A 16,848-nucleotide genomic window follows, 5' to 3' on the forward strand; every position below is an offset into this window, starting at 1 on the left:
TACTTTATTTTTCTTTCCTCAGGATCCAAGTTACCCTCTGATAACATTTTTCTTCAACCTGAAAAACTACTTTTAGTGTCTTTTGTTTGTTTTGTTTTTTTAACAAATGTTAAAATGAATTCTTAATTTTCTTTCTTGTGAAAATGTCATTTATTTTATCTTTAGTATTAAAGGATATTTTGGTCAAGGTGTAGAATTTTGGATAAGAGTAGGTACTTTAAAAAATATTTTTCTGTATCTGCCATGAACCAGTTTTTGAAGGCAAGCAAGCATGTAGTGATTTGAATTTTTCCTTTCTAGGTAATATGTCTCCCTCTGGCTGTTTTTGAAATTTTAAAATTTTGTCTGTCAGCTTTATTTTGATGTGGGCAGATAGGACTTTCTTTGCATTTTTACAGTTGGCATTTTACACAGTCTTTATTTGGTAGATTTAACCTTTACACATCCCTTTTGGTTATTATTTCTTCAGCTGTATTTCCTATTTTGTTCTCTTTGCGCTCTCATTATACCTAGGTTAGACTTTTTCATCTCTTCCATTGGGTCTCTGAGGTCTTGTTAAGTTTTTCTTAAATTTCTTTCCCTTTTTTATGATTTGAATGATTCCTATTTTCCATTTTAAAGTTCACTTACCCTTTTTCCCATTGTCTTCATTCTTTCTTAAGCCCATTCAAGAAGTCTTATTTCAAACATTCTATTTGTCTTTTTATAATTTTTTTCCCTCTGCCATCTCCAGTCTTCTGTACAGTGATGTTCTTTACTTATTGAGCACATTTACAGCACCCTCAGCCTCTAAGAATCCAGATATAGTGGTCCTCTTGACTTGGATAATAGGTTGCATTTTACTATATAGGACTTGGTTTTATTATGAATGCTGTTTGTGGAAATTTTGGTTTCTTTATGTTCCTCCAGTGTTTTTTGTTGTAGTGAGCCATTTATTTGGTTAGACTCAAAATTAAAATTCTCTGTTACCTGTGGCTAACTGCCACTCTCATTGGATTCTTTAGCCTCTGCCGTACACCAGTTTGGCCTTGTATTGTGGATGTGTGTTCTAGCTTTAGAGATGTTAAACTAGACTTTGGCTTACCAAACCAATACACAGAATCTCTTGTATTTAGAACAGAAAGCCCAAAGCTTTGTACCTGATACTGCGTTTTCTGCAAGACGGTCTGTCTTCACTTCTAAGTGTCCTTGTGATTATATTTCTCCAGTTTTATCTCTAGATTTGTTTTTATTAATTTATAGCATAGTAATGAAAGGAATTATATTCTAATTGATCCTGTATCACAGTGAATTCCTGAGAAAACATATTGGTAGATTTATTTGATGTGTACATGAAACCTGAAAAATACTATGAAAAACTGTTGGTAGGTTTTCAGATGTCTATTAATTTAGAATTGATTGCAGCCTTTGAATCTTATATAACAAAGTATCATTACTTCATAAATAAAATTGAAGAAACTATTGAAGTAAGACATTTCATCATGTTGGTTATTTGATACAGTTACCTGCAATCAGATTTTTCTTCCAAATCACCTATTAAATCTCCTGATAGCAGATGGCAGTCTTACAGAGTATGTTATCTTTTGTTTATTTACAGTGGTACTAGATTTGCTATTGGACTTGCTAGAATAAAGAACTTCTTTCAAGGTTAGAAATGACTTTGTGGGCAAGGAAGTGTGCAGTCTCCTGGCTTGTCCTCCTAACCTGGCAGACACCCACTTTCTCTGAGGACTTGATGTATGCACATGTCCAAATTAAATTGCTGTTTGGATTCCTTTGCTGTGAATTATCTGCATCTTTTTTTTCTGTTCTTTGTATTTCCTCCTTATTTTCTTTCTTCTTCTTCTTTTTTTTTTTGAGCTTGTGAGACTCTCTACTACCTGAAATATATCCTAACTTCCATATTTACTTTTTCACTTACCTTAGTGTTAGTTCATGACCGCAGGGTTTTAGCAATAGGTGTGGTAAGTGTAGGTAAAGAGAGAAGACATTGGTCTTCGTCACCAGCAGCCTTGCACCATACTATACTTTTTATTTCAGGCAGACCTTTCCTGAGCTTCCCCAAACATTGAGACATAGTGTTAATAATCCTTGCCTGCAGCACCTTCATGGGAAAAAAAACAGATTGTTAGGGCATAGAAAAGTCCCTCCCTTCAAATAGAATATGTTTTCAATTTTCCTGGTGGATAAAATCCTAAAGAAACCAGTAGGTCCATATGCTAGCATGTTAAAGGTGAAGGGATGGAATGGAAACTATGAACTAGGATTTTAGAGAGCATTCAGAGTCAAAAACTTATGGTAGAGGCAATGAAGTAAGTGGGCAGACTCTGTTTGAGTTTTTCATGGAAAAGAGAGTAGTGCCTGCCAGACATTGAACTTGGCCAAAAGTTTGCCTGGTCTTGCAAGAGTCTTATACATTTGATTCCCACCAAATTTTGTTTATTCCTTCTTGAAGTTCCCAACCTTGCAGGAAGCTGCTTGTACTTACAGTAATTTCAGATATGTTTTTAGTGACTTGTCTTTTTTTTTTAAGATACGATCTTGCTATGTATGTAGCGCCGGCTCACCTAGAACTGGCTATGTAGACCAAGCTAGCCTCAAACTAAAAAAACACATCTCTGCCTTCCAAGTGCTGGGAGTAAAGGCATGTACCAGCACATCCAACTGTGACTTTTCTTATTAAATGTTTTTACAAGGAGAAAAAAAGGCCAACTTCTTTCATTCAATCCACAACATCAGTTTTAGAAACAAGGCCTTAAGTTAATGTTTGTTCTTCACTGTGCTGTTTTTAATGAGGTGTTCCTCATAGTCTCAGTCATTTGATCACTTAATTCGGCTCCTGGCTGTGGTGCTGTTTGTTTAGAAGGTGTGGCCTTGTTGGAGGAAGTATGTCATCTAGGGGGTGGGCTTTGAGAGTGTAAAGGTTCCTGGTTGCTAGCTCAGCTTGCAATTCCAATTCCAGCCCTTATGCCTGCTGCTCCGCCATCATAGGAAACCCCCCCCCCCCCAAGACAGGGTTTCTCTGTGTAGCTTTGCGCCTTTCCTGGAACTCTCTTTGGAGACCAGGCTGGCCTCAAACTGCCTCCCTAGTACTGGGATTAAAGGCGTGCGCCACCACCGTCCGGCAACCACCATCATAGACTCTTATCTCTCTGGAACCATATGCCTGAATAAACCCGTTTCTGTAAGTTTAATTGGTCAAAGTGTTTTATCACAACAACAGAAAAGTAACAGTACACTTTTATCATAGCAATGGAAAAATAACAATAGACTTACTAGATAATAAAAATTAGCAAGCTAGGCACAGTGGTACGTGCTTGTAATCCCAGCACTTAGGAGGCCAAGATAGGAATTTCATAGTGAGTTTGAGTTACATAGCAAGAAAATAAAACAAACCGAACTGTATGGTTTTAAAAAGTGGGCACATGAAATAAACAGTTACAGTGTATTTTATGTAATTGATTCCATTCAAAAAGGCAGGCTCTAGGACATACTTTGTACATATATGAAAGGTTGAAAAAAATGAAAGGAATGCTTCAGTGTTAATAGGAGTTTACTTATTGCTTACCTATTTTAATTCTGTTAAACAGAAACACAGTTATTTTTTTGAAAATCAAATAGTTAAAGTACTTCAATCTTTTAATCATTGCTTAGCATTCTTATAACTGTCATTTAGATTTGTGGATCACAGAGTTACTCTGAAGTTGTTAGTACCTATATAGTTACTAAAAATGGAAAGGAAAGAAAATAAATGAATTTTTTTCAGGTATTTCAAAACAAATGCTTTCCCTCCCCATTCTATTGTAATTCTTGTGCATTTTCTTGTTTTTCACGTTTTTTTATCAGTTTGTATAATATCCTTATAAAGTTTATCTTCAGGTGTTGGTTTGTTTTTTGTTGTGTTTGAAGCTTTGGAAGTTCTGTCATTGTGGTCATATTTTTGTGTTTGTGTAGCCATTGTCTTGAACAGAAAGGAGTCATTGATACAAAATGATTACTTTTGCCAGTGCCAGCCACGTCCTTTAGTCAGTCTGGCTATGTGGACAGTAAAACCACAGAGTTCTGAGTTAAAAACCTAACTGGATCCTTACGACTCTGAAATGGCCTTTGAGCATCTTTCCTTGTCCAGTAGCAGTGGTATTAGTGTTTCATTAGTGACAAAACTACCTAATACATTACCATTTTATTAATAAATTAATCTTTGCCCTTTCTTCCATCTTGTGGAAGGAGTTAAGAGTCTTTTCATAAAAGCTGAGCATGCGGTTTCTGCTGTCTGAGATAGTTTCTATAGTTAGCACTGTCTTTTCTGTTTTTTTTTTGAATAGACATTTAAAATAACACAGAAATCTCATGTTTATTAATTTTTTACTATAAAAACATTAAGATAAGTTTTGTCTCATTTTCATCATCAGGACAAATTTCCAATATATAATCAATGAGAATACCTTTTGTACAAAAATTTTTTAATTACTTGCAGTTTTATGTCACGTTAGTATATTCTGTGGGTTGAGTCTCTTAGAACTCCTATAGGCTATGTTATAGTGCTGATTACAAAGAAAATGCTTAGAAAGTAGTTCTCAGGTAGTGCGTGGTGCTGGAAGAGGTGCCAACTGTGTGCTTTTCCGTGATGCATCGCATGTGTAGAGTCTCTACTAAATTTGGAATTTTAATAAGATTTTTTAAGAACAAAACATTTTTGTGTTTTGAAAGCTGGTTCAAATATTGTGCCTGGAATATTATCTATACAGCAGTTCCTCCTTACCTGTGGGGATATATTCCAAACTTTCAGCAGATGCCTAAAACTAAAGATTTACCCATTCTTCTCCCATATATCTATATCTATACATAAACTTTTTCCTATACCATCTATGCTAGAGATGAACTTGAATTTCTAAAATTAGGTAGAAAGATTAACGTAATTAATGTATAAATAGAACAGTTATAATAACATGTTATAGTAAGAGCTATTAAATTTTATTTGTAGAATATTCTATTAAATATTTTCCTGCTGGGCTAATTGAAGCTGTGGCTCCGAACTACTGTTCTTAATATCATCTTCATGTCAATTTTTTCTTTTTGTTCTTTTTTGGTTTTTTTGAGACAGTGTTTCTCTGTGTAGCCCAGGCTGGGCTGGAACTCCATCTTTAGACCAGGGTGGCCTGGAACTTGGAGAACCTCCTGCCTTTGCTTCTCGAGTGCTGGGATTAAAGGCGTGTGCCACTATGCCCAGCAGTTTGTTGTTGTTGTTGTTTTCCTTAAGAAGACCGTTAATGCCCTAATGACTGAGTTAGTGAGGAGGCCATTCTGCTGCGGGCCCTAGTGTCCAGTGCCTGTCTTTGTTCAGTTCCCCATACCTTCAGCCGGTTCCTATAAAGCCTTGGACACTCACAAGTTGCCACAAAGGTTGTGGCATTTTATTGCTGAACACTGCATTTTCACCTGCATCACAGAGGACTTCTAGGAATACTCGGAAAGATTTCCTGAACTTAGTAGTTTCTAACATCTAGGTTTTTCTCATGTATAAATGAAAGAAAGCCAGCATTGACATTTATCATAGAAAACAGCTCACAATGGGTTAGAAATCAAAGATGAAAAAACTGGACTTTGAAATATAGAAAAATGTAGAAATAACTGGATTCAATCAGAAAAATGTAAACGACTGGGTTAAGAGATTTCCAGTTTTTCCTGAGACTGATGGGAAGGTGAAAGTGTAGAGCTAGGTATGAGAAGAGCATGATGGTAACTGATTCTTTATCCTCTTATAAGAGCAGATCTTTAATTTTCAGTCACATCATGGGTAAGAGCTTTGAAGAGATTGAAGTGCTAGCCACAGAATTATTGCAGCACATTCTCTACGTTACTGTAGTTTTCTATAGCTATTAAGAGATTTTTCTATTCTCAGTTAGGAATATTAAATCTCTAATCTGATAGAAGCCAGTTTATTAAACTGAATATTTTCTTGGCTGGTTTTGTTTTTATGGTTGAGGAGCTGAATTCTTCATGTTTCCATCTAGAGAAAGTTTGAGAGGAATGAGTAGAGAAATGGAGACACTGATAATCCATTTGAAAGTTTCCAAGGAAATATTTTAGTTCTGAAATTTCATGATGTGTAAGGGGAATAATAGAGTAACTGAAGAAGCTAACTTGATATATGTTGCTGAGGCAGGGAGTGAGGTCAAGCCAGTTCCACAATGATGTTCTCCCCATGTGATCTGTGTTCTCTTATCCACTGTTCCAAACATCCTGAAGGTGTGCTTTTAGATTTTATATTGTCCACTGTCTTCTCTCCTTAGGTATGGATGAACGTGGAGGAACAACATCTTGGGGAACAAGTGGTCAACCAAGCCCTTCCTATGATTCATCTAGAGTAAGTTTTCTTAAGTCCTGGTTAGAACTGTAAAGATAATTGGGCTGAGTAACTGAATTCTTTCATAAATGAACTTTCATAACAAATAAAGATTAACTTATTTTTGTGGAAATATTCTAGAATACCCACAGCCTTCATAGTGTATTTAATTCTTTTTATCCACTGCCCTGCTTTTGAGGCTTATTATATTTCCTACACTGGGAAATAGTCTTGATATTATTGAGACCTGGACTGTCTACAGTGCTCCCCTGTGATACTGAAGGAGCACAGAGTACCTGTTAGGGATTTTTTCCTACACACATTGCTATTTCTTTGTATGTTACAGTTTTCAGCTTCCTCAAGCTGAGTTCTAGAGGTTATCTGTTGTTTATATTAAGAACTCAGTAGTTCCATCTCTGGAAACCATGTCAAATCAACCATAAAAGATGGTATTTCTTGGGTAACAATAGACAATAGGACTAACCTTGTATTCTACATGCCAAAAGGTATAAAGAGTAGGGCCTTTTCCAGCAAAAAACAAACAAACAAAAAACCCGAAAAAAAAACAAAGCAAAAATTTCTGGTCAAGTTTTGAAATGGGACCAGAAACAGAAAAAGAATTGTCATCAGTTTCAACACTGTGTTCCCAGACACTCGTGTACTGGTAGGGTTATGAAGTGAGATACTTAACTTAAAAGGCTATATGTTATTAGTTTTTTGTCGTTACAGTTGTTTCTTGTTACCAGGACAATACCTGACAGAAAGCAACTCTAGTTGAGGAGAGATTTATTTTAGCTCCTACTTTAATGGTTGGGGGAGGCTTGCTGGTGTTAATGCTGCAAGGGTGACTCCTGTCAGTCTGGGCAGCTTGGTCACATTGTAGCTGATCAGGAAACAGGCCTCCAGCAAGGTGAGGCTTGACTATATATAACTCAAAAGGCCTGCCTTTCTTTCTCCACTTCTGCAGTGAGGCCTCACCTCCTAGAGTTCTAATTTCTACAAACCGTGATCAGATTAGATCATAGTGTTCAAACCCGTGAGTCTGTCAGGGACATTTCACATTCAAACCATAATGCTGCATGCAAATGAATAATAGCAATTTCTTATTTCTCTCATAGTAAACCCAGAAAAGATAGACAAGTATGCAAAAAGTTATGGACATTTAACCCTTGAAGCAAAGTATCTTAAATAATAGAGAGAAAGCAGCATGCAGTTGGAGCTTGTAGCCTGGGAATGGACTGCTTGCTTTTGCACTGAAAATGTTCTGTCACTGTCAAAGCACTTCTGAAAACAAGAGGTTTTGTTGTTTTATTTGGGCCACCCTCTAGTTTATTTTAAATATGTTGGGAAGGACTGTGGTTGTTATTTGAAGGGAAACAGACAGGTGCTGACTGACTGTATTAATATAGTGGGAATCAGTGTCCAAGAAAGCAGTGTCATGATATGAAGTGTCTTGTCAATTGTCTCAGGATTTGGATTTTACTGTTGATTCCTGGATACGTTATTATTCTTTCTTTTTTAAAATTTATTTTCTTTTATTTTATGTGTGTTGGTGTTTTGCCTATGTGAGTATCAGATCTTGGAGTTACAGATGGTTTTGAGCTGCATGTGGGTGCTGAGATTTGAACCCAAATCCTCTGGAAGAGCAGTCAGTGCCTTTAACTGCTGAGCCATCCCTGCAGCCTGTGGATACATTATTGTATCTTGGGGATTTTAAACTTACAGATAGATGATCAATATTCTCTCCATTCTGAAGAGAGTTTCTGATTCTCTGAAAAATATTTTGAGTGTGGAGGTGTATTTCCTGCTTATATTTTGGAAATAGTTACTGTTTTTGAATGAATTAAGTGGTTCCTTTGTAGTTTATATTTATTTTACTTTCAAGCTCTCTGGGTTTTTCTTTTTGAATATTAGATGAGATTTTAGGAAAAGAACATATATAATGTACCCAAGCACTTACCAAATAGATGACAATGAAATTATTTGCCACCAGTGATGGGACTCAAAGAAAATCCTGCTGTTTTGCTACTTGATCTATAGGTCAGGTAGGACAGCTGTCTTCTACTCGGAATGTATTTATTAGCTTACTTTTAATGCAGGTTGTGGCGGAGAAAGTTAAACTGATTCTGTTAGGATCAGCCAGCTTCCTATTTAACGCAGGTGCATTCTTACGCACCCAGCTTACTGCTCTTAGTCAGCTTGTCCAGAAGCAGAAAAAGTCACTTCAGCTGTGTTCCTATTATATGTGGCCTCCCCAGATCATAACAGGTCTGAAAAGTAGCCTCACAATGCAGAGGTGGTTAAATTTCTGGTTGTTAGAGTTACCCTTAGAAACTCAGTTAGCAAAGAGTTTTTTGTGAGGAAGATACTGGAGCAACATGATAATTGGTGGTGATGTTAGAGGAAATGATAGACAGATGTTTGTAGTCTTCTTAGGCCTGAGACCTTAGAGGGTGGGAGCATTGCTTTTGTTTGTGCCCGTGTGCTCTCTGTCTTGTCTGTGCACTCTTGATGCTTTGTCTTTAGTGCAGAAGAAACATACAAAAATGAAAGAAGTACAATAATATAAAAGACACAATTTTAAAAATTTGTCAAAGTTAAGGCATCAGAGATGAATAAGATTTAAATATTGCATAGTGCATATAAGAAGTGTAGGCAGTAAGTTTTATACTTCTTTTATCCTTTAGTGCAAGAAATGTTTTCTCTGTTTGAGATTGTACCAAGTGTAAAGCCCAGGAAATTGGATTGTTTTTGTTGACGGCTGTGTTAATGATTTGTTTCAGACTTTTCCCCTGCTTACTGTCCGTCCAGTGTTATTCTGGACAGGTTATTTAAATTCATTGTACTTCAGTCATCTGTAAAATTGAAGATAGCTACTTGATGAAGTTCTTACATGGATTGAATGAAATGGTCAGGGTGTGATTTGCACTGTTGTGTGAGTATCTAGAATTCACCTTCTAGATGTTTGTGTCTAATGAAACCAGCTACAAATGAATGATTACATTTGCAAGAGATGCTGCCTTATAAATCTATAAATGAGAATTATTTGCTTACTCATTAATTAGTAATAAACATTTTTTCTTTTGGATCTGTAAGAAATAAAATAAATTTCTCTTTACTTGCAATTATGCATTTCTTTCTTGGTTTAAAAGAAAGTCTCTTCTTGTCAAATGATGATTTTAAAAATATTTTTGTTTAAAAAAAAAAAACCAAAAAACCCAAACAAACAAAAAAAGAGTGCTGGGCAGGGATGGTGCATTCTTCTAATCCCAGCACTCGGGAGGCAGAGGTAGGCGGATCTCTGTGAGTTCAAGGCCAGCCTGGGCTACAGAGTGAGTTCCAGAACAGCCAGGGCTGTTGTTACACAGAGAAACCCTGTGTTGAAAAAAAAAAAAGGTTTTTGTATAAAGCAATGTTTTATGCATAATAGGTGTATTGTATTTAATTTGTCAAATATAATTTAAATTTAGGAAATGAGTAGATATATTAGGTTAATGGAATTTAGTGGCTGAGGGAGGACGCCCACAAGACCTTAACCCTATACAAAGAACTACAGACAACTCAGGAATGCTGAGAGTGGGAGAAACAACTTCCCCAGGGAGATCACGTTAATAGGTTGTCCACTACTAAATGGTCGTCTCTGAAGAGCTACATACAAGTAACAGTATACAAACTGATCAGGGTGTATTTAGGAATGTATACATATTTGCATGTAACAACAGTTAATGGAAAAAGAGGCCATGAATTTGAAAGAGCAGTAAGGGGTGGGGTATATGTGAGAGTTTGGAGGGAGGAAAGGGAAGGGTGGAAATGATATATCATAATTTCAAAAAAAATGTTAGAAAGTGAATGAACAATTTTTTTTTTTAAAGGAAAGAACAATGATGGAAGACTGAGGCTTATAGTAGATAGTAGTCTGAGTAATGGGGAACAGGCTATTTATGCTTTTACAGTCTTACATTCCTGATAGAAAAGTACCCCATTCAGCTGTTTTATATAAGGTCAGAGACCTGCAAACCTTTACATAGGATCTTAGAGAAGTCAACTTTGTTTTAGTTTGGTTTCTTTTTTTATGTCTTCAAAATTAGGAAATTTTACACAGACCTTAAAGGGCTTAGATAAAAATAAATGTTATAGCTATGAAATGTTTCACTTATTGATAGAACAAATTGATAGAACAAATAGAAACTATTACTGTTCCCAGTGATTTATCTCAATATCAAATAATTTAATATGTATTTCCTGAATACAGATACTTTTGGTTAGATGTGACTGATATCTGGTTCTGTTGCTTTTTCAAGTGACCATGTTGTTTGAGTTTGCTTGTCCCTTTGCACACTGGTACCTAGCCTAACCCAAACTCTACTGTGGTACCATTGAGGTTTGCACCTCATAGCTTGCTTGAGATGCAGAACTTACCTGCTGTGAGATTTACGTGTGTGTGTGTGTGTGTGTGTGTGTGTGTGTGTGTGTGTGTGTGTATGTATGAAATACAAATACTTTACTGCTTCTTTGAAAATGTCTATACAGGTTCACAACAAGCAAAACCACTACTAGGAAACTAATTTCTACATGTCATTAGTGACTGAGTTGTTTTTTTCTATTTTAAGTCATGAACATTTTCCACATAATGTGGTTGTTAAGGTGGGTATTTATTTATCTGTCATTGTTATTATTTTTACAAATATTTTGCATTGGCTTGAACAGAGTTTGAGTGTTTCTAAATTTCCCCCAGGTTTTTTGTTTGTTTCCTTCTTTCTTGTTTTGTATTGTGGTTTTCAGAACAAAACAGTCACTTGCAATTTTGCTCATTTCTTCACCTTGGCATGAGTCGTATTATAGAATTTTCATAACTGAAAAATGTGGTAGCTGTCATTTTCCCCAGTCCTTTTGTTTCCCAGGTGGGAAACCAGATTTGGAGAGCGTGGTTAGTTGGGTAGCATAAGTAGGAGCTCCACTGCTCACATGAGTGCACTTAACTCATCAGTCTTTGCCTATGGCCTGGGAATAAACTAGACTTGGCTAGTGTCTTTTTGTCCCCTCACCTTGCCATAGCAGTTCCTACAAGCTATGTAGTTGAAAGTAGTCATAAGATTTTTGTCATACTTTGCAGGCAAAGTAGAAAATTAGAACAGGAAAGGAGATCTGCAGCTAGTCAAAGAAAATTTGAGATATGATGCTTCCTAGCTGGCTGGGGATGTAGCTCAGCTGGGAGGGTACTTTCTTAGCTTCTTTGAGGATCTGGCTTTGATCACTAGATCAAACGGCATGTGGTGGCACACTGCTGTGATTACAGCACTTGGGAGGTAGAGGTAGATGTTCAAGGTCATCTTGGACTACATAGCAAACTTGAGGCCATTTGGGGCGAGAGATGGGAAGAAGAGAGAAGAGGGGAGAGGAGACAAGAGACAGGTTATTTACAAAGCAAGGGTAGTGTGTAATGAGGCAGAATCATAGAATTAGTTGTTGAATACCAAAAACTTGATACAGTTGATAGATGGCATTGTTAGTCTCTATTTCTGACACCTCTCACACCTTGCTTTATGATACTGAATGAGTTGATTTTCTTTACCTCAAACTTTTTCTTCCTTTTTTCTTCATTGATACAAATGGAATACACACTAATAAGGGCAACATCACCAGCCTTCCAGCCTGTGCCTGTAATAGAGAGGGGGAAAAGCAGCTATGTGTTGATGGTTGGCCTTAAAAAAAAGTTCTTCAGTTATCCGTTGTATGTGACTCAGCACAGAATGATTTAAAGAACTTGTTACTTGTCTTTTTGATGTGAGCCTATCCTCTAACGGCTGAGCATTTCTCCCAAGAGCCCCAGGGACTTTCTCCTAAGGGGTGAGTAGACATGTTCTGAGTTCTGAAGTGCTTACTGTGACTTGTGCTTCTGTCTAGCAGTGGGTTCCCAGGGAGTTGAGTGCACTCAGAGTATTAGCAGTGCTCACTTGAATGGAGTGCTTGGCAGGAACACACTCTGACAGTAGTCTAACAGAGTCTCTTGGCGAGAAAGCAGGAATACAAGGGTAAAAAGATTTAGGAGTTGCTGGTATTGCAAAGTTTGTTTATAAAGCCATAGATTGTATAATTTGGATAAAAGGCAGAAAAAAAGCTACTCAACTAAAGGAAGACTATAGTTTCCACAAACTGTGAAACTAAAACCAGTCTATAAAGTTATCTGGATGAAGTTGATGTTATTTTCTCTCAAAGCATCTGCAATGTTTATGCCAGATGTGGCTAAAGGGAACTTTAATTTTTCTTTGGGCTCTCTCCATTCTTAGCTGGCATTTAGTATCTTTTCACTCATGTAGGAGAGCTTGGCTGAGAGCCACTTAGTAGACAGTGAGCTAGATATGGGATAATAGAGCCTTGGATATCTTTGTGTTCCGTCTGTACAAAATACACAGAGGTCATTTTGACCTCGCCAAGGGGTTATACTGGCTGGAGTTTTGGATTGACCTGGTTAGGTTTACATGTCACAGCAGAAGCCTTAGTAGTTGCTGATAGAGCAGATAGACCCTGTTTCTTCTCCCACTGGAAATACAGTTTTATGAAGAAACCCCATTGCAAATAAGAATATTAATACATCCGGGCGGTGGTGGCACACGCCTTTAATCCCAGCACTCGGGAGGCAGAGCCAGGCAGATCTCTGTGAGTTCAAGGCCAGCCTGGTCTCCAAAGTGAGTTCCAGGACAGGCGCAAAGCTACACAGAGAAACCCTGTCTCGAAAAACAAAAAAAAAAAAGAATATTAATACAATCTGTTCCTTTATATTGGGAATTGAACCCAGGGCCACACACACACTAGGTAAGTATTCCAGCATTGAGCTATATCCCAGCCTCTTATTTTCAAAATTATTATTTTGGAGCTGGAGAGACAGCTCAGTGGTTAAAAACACTGGCTGCTGATTCAGGGACCTGAGTTCAGTTCTCAGCAGCCATATCAGATGGCTCAAAAGTGCCTGTAACTTGAGCGTCAGGTGATCTCACAGTCTTTCCTGATGTCTGAGGGTACCTATACATGTGGTATATACTCAGGCGGACAGATAAACTTTCTCTTTCTTTCTTTCTTTCTTTCTTTCTTTCTTTCTTTCTTTCTTTCTTTCTTTCTCTTTTCTTTTTTTCTTTTCTTTTCTTTTCTTTTCTTTTCTTTTCTTTTCTTTTCTTTTCTTTTCTTTTTATTTATTTTGAGGTAGAACCTTTCTAAGTTGCCCATTCTGGCCTTGTATCTGCTATATAGCCCAAAGTAAGTCTTCTATTTACCATCATCCTGTCTCGCCTTCCTGAGTAGTTGGTATTGTAGGCCTGTGCTATTAAGCCTCACTTAGTTTTCTTGCCTTTAAGGAATTTTCTGTCATGGCCCCCACTTTGAATATTCTGCATTTGGTAAATACATCAAGTTTTTGAAATGCTAGAGGTGAATAAATGCATATTTTAGAGTTCAGGAAGTATGCTTAGAAATATGCCATATTTGCCTAAATAGTTATATTTTTAAACTTTTCTAAAAATTTATTTTACATACCAACCACAGTTTTCCCTCCCCCTCTCCTCCCATCCCTTCCCCACCTCCTTTCTAACCCCCTTACCCCAAATCCACCCCTCAGAAAAGGTAAGCCCTCCCAACAACATGGCATATCTAGTTGAGGCAGGAGTAAGCTCCTCCTTCCTGCATCAAGGCTAAATGAGGCATCCCACCATAGGCAGTAGGTTCTAGAAAGCCAGCTCATGGGCCAGGGACAGATCCCGGTCCCACATGCAGAGGGCCTAGGTCGAGGTCAGTCCCATGCAGGCTCCCTAGCTGTTGGTCTAGAGTCTGTGAGCTCCCATGAGCTCAGGTCAGCTTTCATTGTAGGTTTCCTCATCCTGATCTTGACCCTCCTGGCTCATATAATTCCTCCCCCAACTCGTGAGCAGGTCTCCCAGAGCTAGGCCCAATGCTCTGCTGTGGATCTCTGCATCTGCATCCATCAGTTACTGGATAAAGGTTCTGTGATGACAATTAGGGTAGTCATAGATCTGATTACAGGAGAAGGCCAGTTCAGGCACCCTCTCCACTATTTGTAGGAGTCTTAGCTGGGGTTATCTTGTGGATTCCTGGGATTTTTCCCCCCAGCATCAGATTTCTCCCTAATCCCGAAATGGCCCCCTCTATCAAGATGTCTCTTTCGTTGTTCTCCCTCTCTGTTCCTACCCGTAGGATTTGCTGAAGGAGGCAGAGGCAGGAGGATCATTTTAAAAATTTTTTTAACTCTTTTAGGCGGTAAGATTGGAGGAATAATTAGGTAGTAAATAATTTTACTTCCAAAATAATTTTATTGCTCACTCTAAATATTTGTCACTTATAATAATATCATTGGCCAGGAAAGATATAATTGAAGAGGAAGTGTTAACTAGGCTGAACAAGCATTTGTATGAATAGAATAAAAAGAGAAGCAACTTTGTTGTAATCTGTCTTTATTTAGTAGGTGAGTAGTATGAAATAAGAGGGGTAACTTTTCACTAGGGAAAATGAGTCACTGCTTTTTGAATAAACTCAGTTACAAATAGACTTATATATAGGGACTTGCACAGTGCTTCGCAAGGACTGATTTATTGTGGTGCGAAAGATGGGTCCAATGTGAAATACTGACAAGAAATGGGGTGATCTGGGAAAATTAACTACATAGATCTGCTTAGGGTGAAATCACACTTGGGTTCGGGCAATAGAAGACAGACTGCAGAGTCTTGGAAAGAGAAGACATTTCACTAAATGTGGTCGTCCTTGTGGGACAGCTGAGAGGACTCGGTGGCGGGAAAAGCGAATCTTACAGACTTTTCCTCCCACAGAATGGCAACTCTGAAATTCAATTCTCTGTAGTTTTTAGAATGTGACAAGTTTGATTTTGTTGGGTTAAACAACTACCTGATTGTTTGAATTTTAAAAAACCTTTTTGTGTGAATGAAAAGCTAGAAATAGCTTTTCTTTCTAGTGCCCATTTTTCAGGTTCAGATAGCAAAGCTTAGTGTTACTATCTTTCCCATAGCACAGAAGATGTATTCTCTAAACTGTTTATTATTTGTTCTTGTAATTTTTTGAGGGGGGAAAGGTATAGATTTTTATGGCGAGTAGGAAGTTCAAATGCACTAATTAGAAAGGACACACAAATTTTGAAATAGTATTTTATGCCTCTTGATCTCAGGTACAAAACAGGACATGAAGCAGTTAAATAGCAAAGCAAGACAGAAAGGACAGAGAATTAAAGTAAGTGTTTTCTATGTATTGCATCTATGTTCCCATTGATCTCTGTTTTGTTACGTAACTGCTCCTTCAATGCGTTCTAGATGTGAAGAAAGCGATGGGTGAAAAGATGGATTTTAAGGTTAGGTTTAAATGAGTCCATAGAGTAGTTGTTGTGACTCTTAGTGCCATTCAGGGCAGCATCTGCCTAAATTGAATCTGTTCTTCCTTAAGAGAAGGTGGATTATGAGATGTAAGCATTAAAATCTCTGCCAGCACATATGTAAGGCGAAAGAAATCATATAGACTTAAATTGCCTATTGTTCTGTTTTAAGACAGCCACATTTTCTCTTTTTCCAGTCTGTCAATTCTTAGAGCAAACCTGTTGAGACTTCAAGTCTGTATGCCTGTACAGTCCTTATCAGGACAGATTGACCTTTACAGTTCCCTATTAGGTTTTTCAGACTTAACAGCTAATCAGTGGGTGACTGAGTTCTAGCCCAGTAAACAGTAGTATAGATCTGCTAGCTACTAGACCGGCTACTGGACATGTGTTCAGTCTTCCAAAACAGCTACTTACCAAAAGTTACCAGGTAGTGCTCAAATATATTTAATTTTTAGTCTTTGATATCCCTTTTTATAACTGTTGAGCTGAATCTTGATAGTCTCTTTAGTATTTCCTGAGTTTAGAGATCTCTTATTTATGAAAATACACTATAGGATAGATTCCAGCTGAACAAATTTTTATAACTAACTAGCTTACTTTTATTAATAGCTGTTAGAGTTCCCATTTATCACAATACAATTTACAGATTTAACTTTTATGTGTGACTGCTTTGATCTTCAGAATATTCAACCAAGAAGCCATTTTTAAGATTCTTTTCATTGTGGAGATTCAGACATTAAAGTTTTCAGAAAGTCTAGGAGTGGTAACCAGGCTGATGACTAGCTGGCCCCTTTACTGTGTTGAGTTGTCAGAGTGTGCAAGAGACCTTAAAAACCCTTCCCATTCTTAGCATCTAGGACTTTAAGAAAGAGTACTCCAGAAAATTTAAGGCTATAATACCATCAGCATTCATTATTTTTTTTTCCTTGTTTCATTTTACACCTGTGTGTGTGTGTGTGTGTGTGTGTGTGTCTGTGTGTGTCTGTGTGTAGGACAGTTGAGGGGAGTTGGTTCTGTTCTTCCACTGTGTGGGTCTTGAGTGTGTAACTCGGGTCATCAGGCTTAGTGGCAAGCACCTTTACTTACTAACCCATATTACCAACCTCATCATTTT

The 16,848-nt window shown here is 37.4% G+C and overlaps 1 protein-coding gene across 3 annotated transcripts in view; it reads left to right on the forward strand.

Annotated features, from left to right (window-relative positions):
• The window catches only part of Tcf12 (transcription factor 12), a 284,313-nt gene that overhangs the window by 87,418 nt on the left and 180,047 nt on the right, over positions 1–16,848 (forward strand). For 2 of the 3 annotated variants that reach the window (XM_028865514.2, XM_028865524.2), the window contains exon 4: positions 6,294–6,367. In XM_028865514.2, coding sequence (XP_028721347.1) covers positions 6,294–6,367 — 74 coding nt within the window. Of the gene's footprint in view, positions 1–6,290; positions 6,368–15,530; positions 15,593–16,848 lie in introns of those variants that run through there. The other variant, XM_037207354.1, reaches the window with a different exon arrangement.

Source organism: Peromyscus leucopus, chromosome 7 (assembly GCF_004664715.2).
Source record: "Peromyscus leucopus breed LL Stock chromosome 7, UCI_PerLeu_2.1, whole genome shotgun sequence".
Classification (NCBI taxonomy): Eukaryota; Metazoa; Chordata; class Mammalia; order Rodentia; family Cricetidae; genus Peromyscus; species Peromyscus leucopus.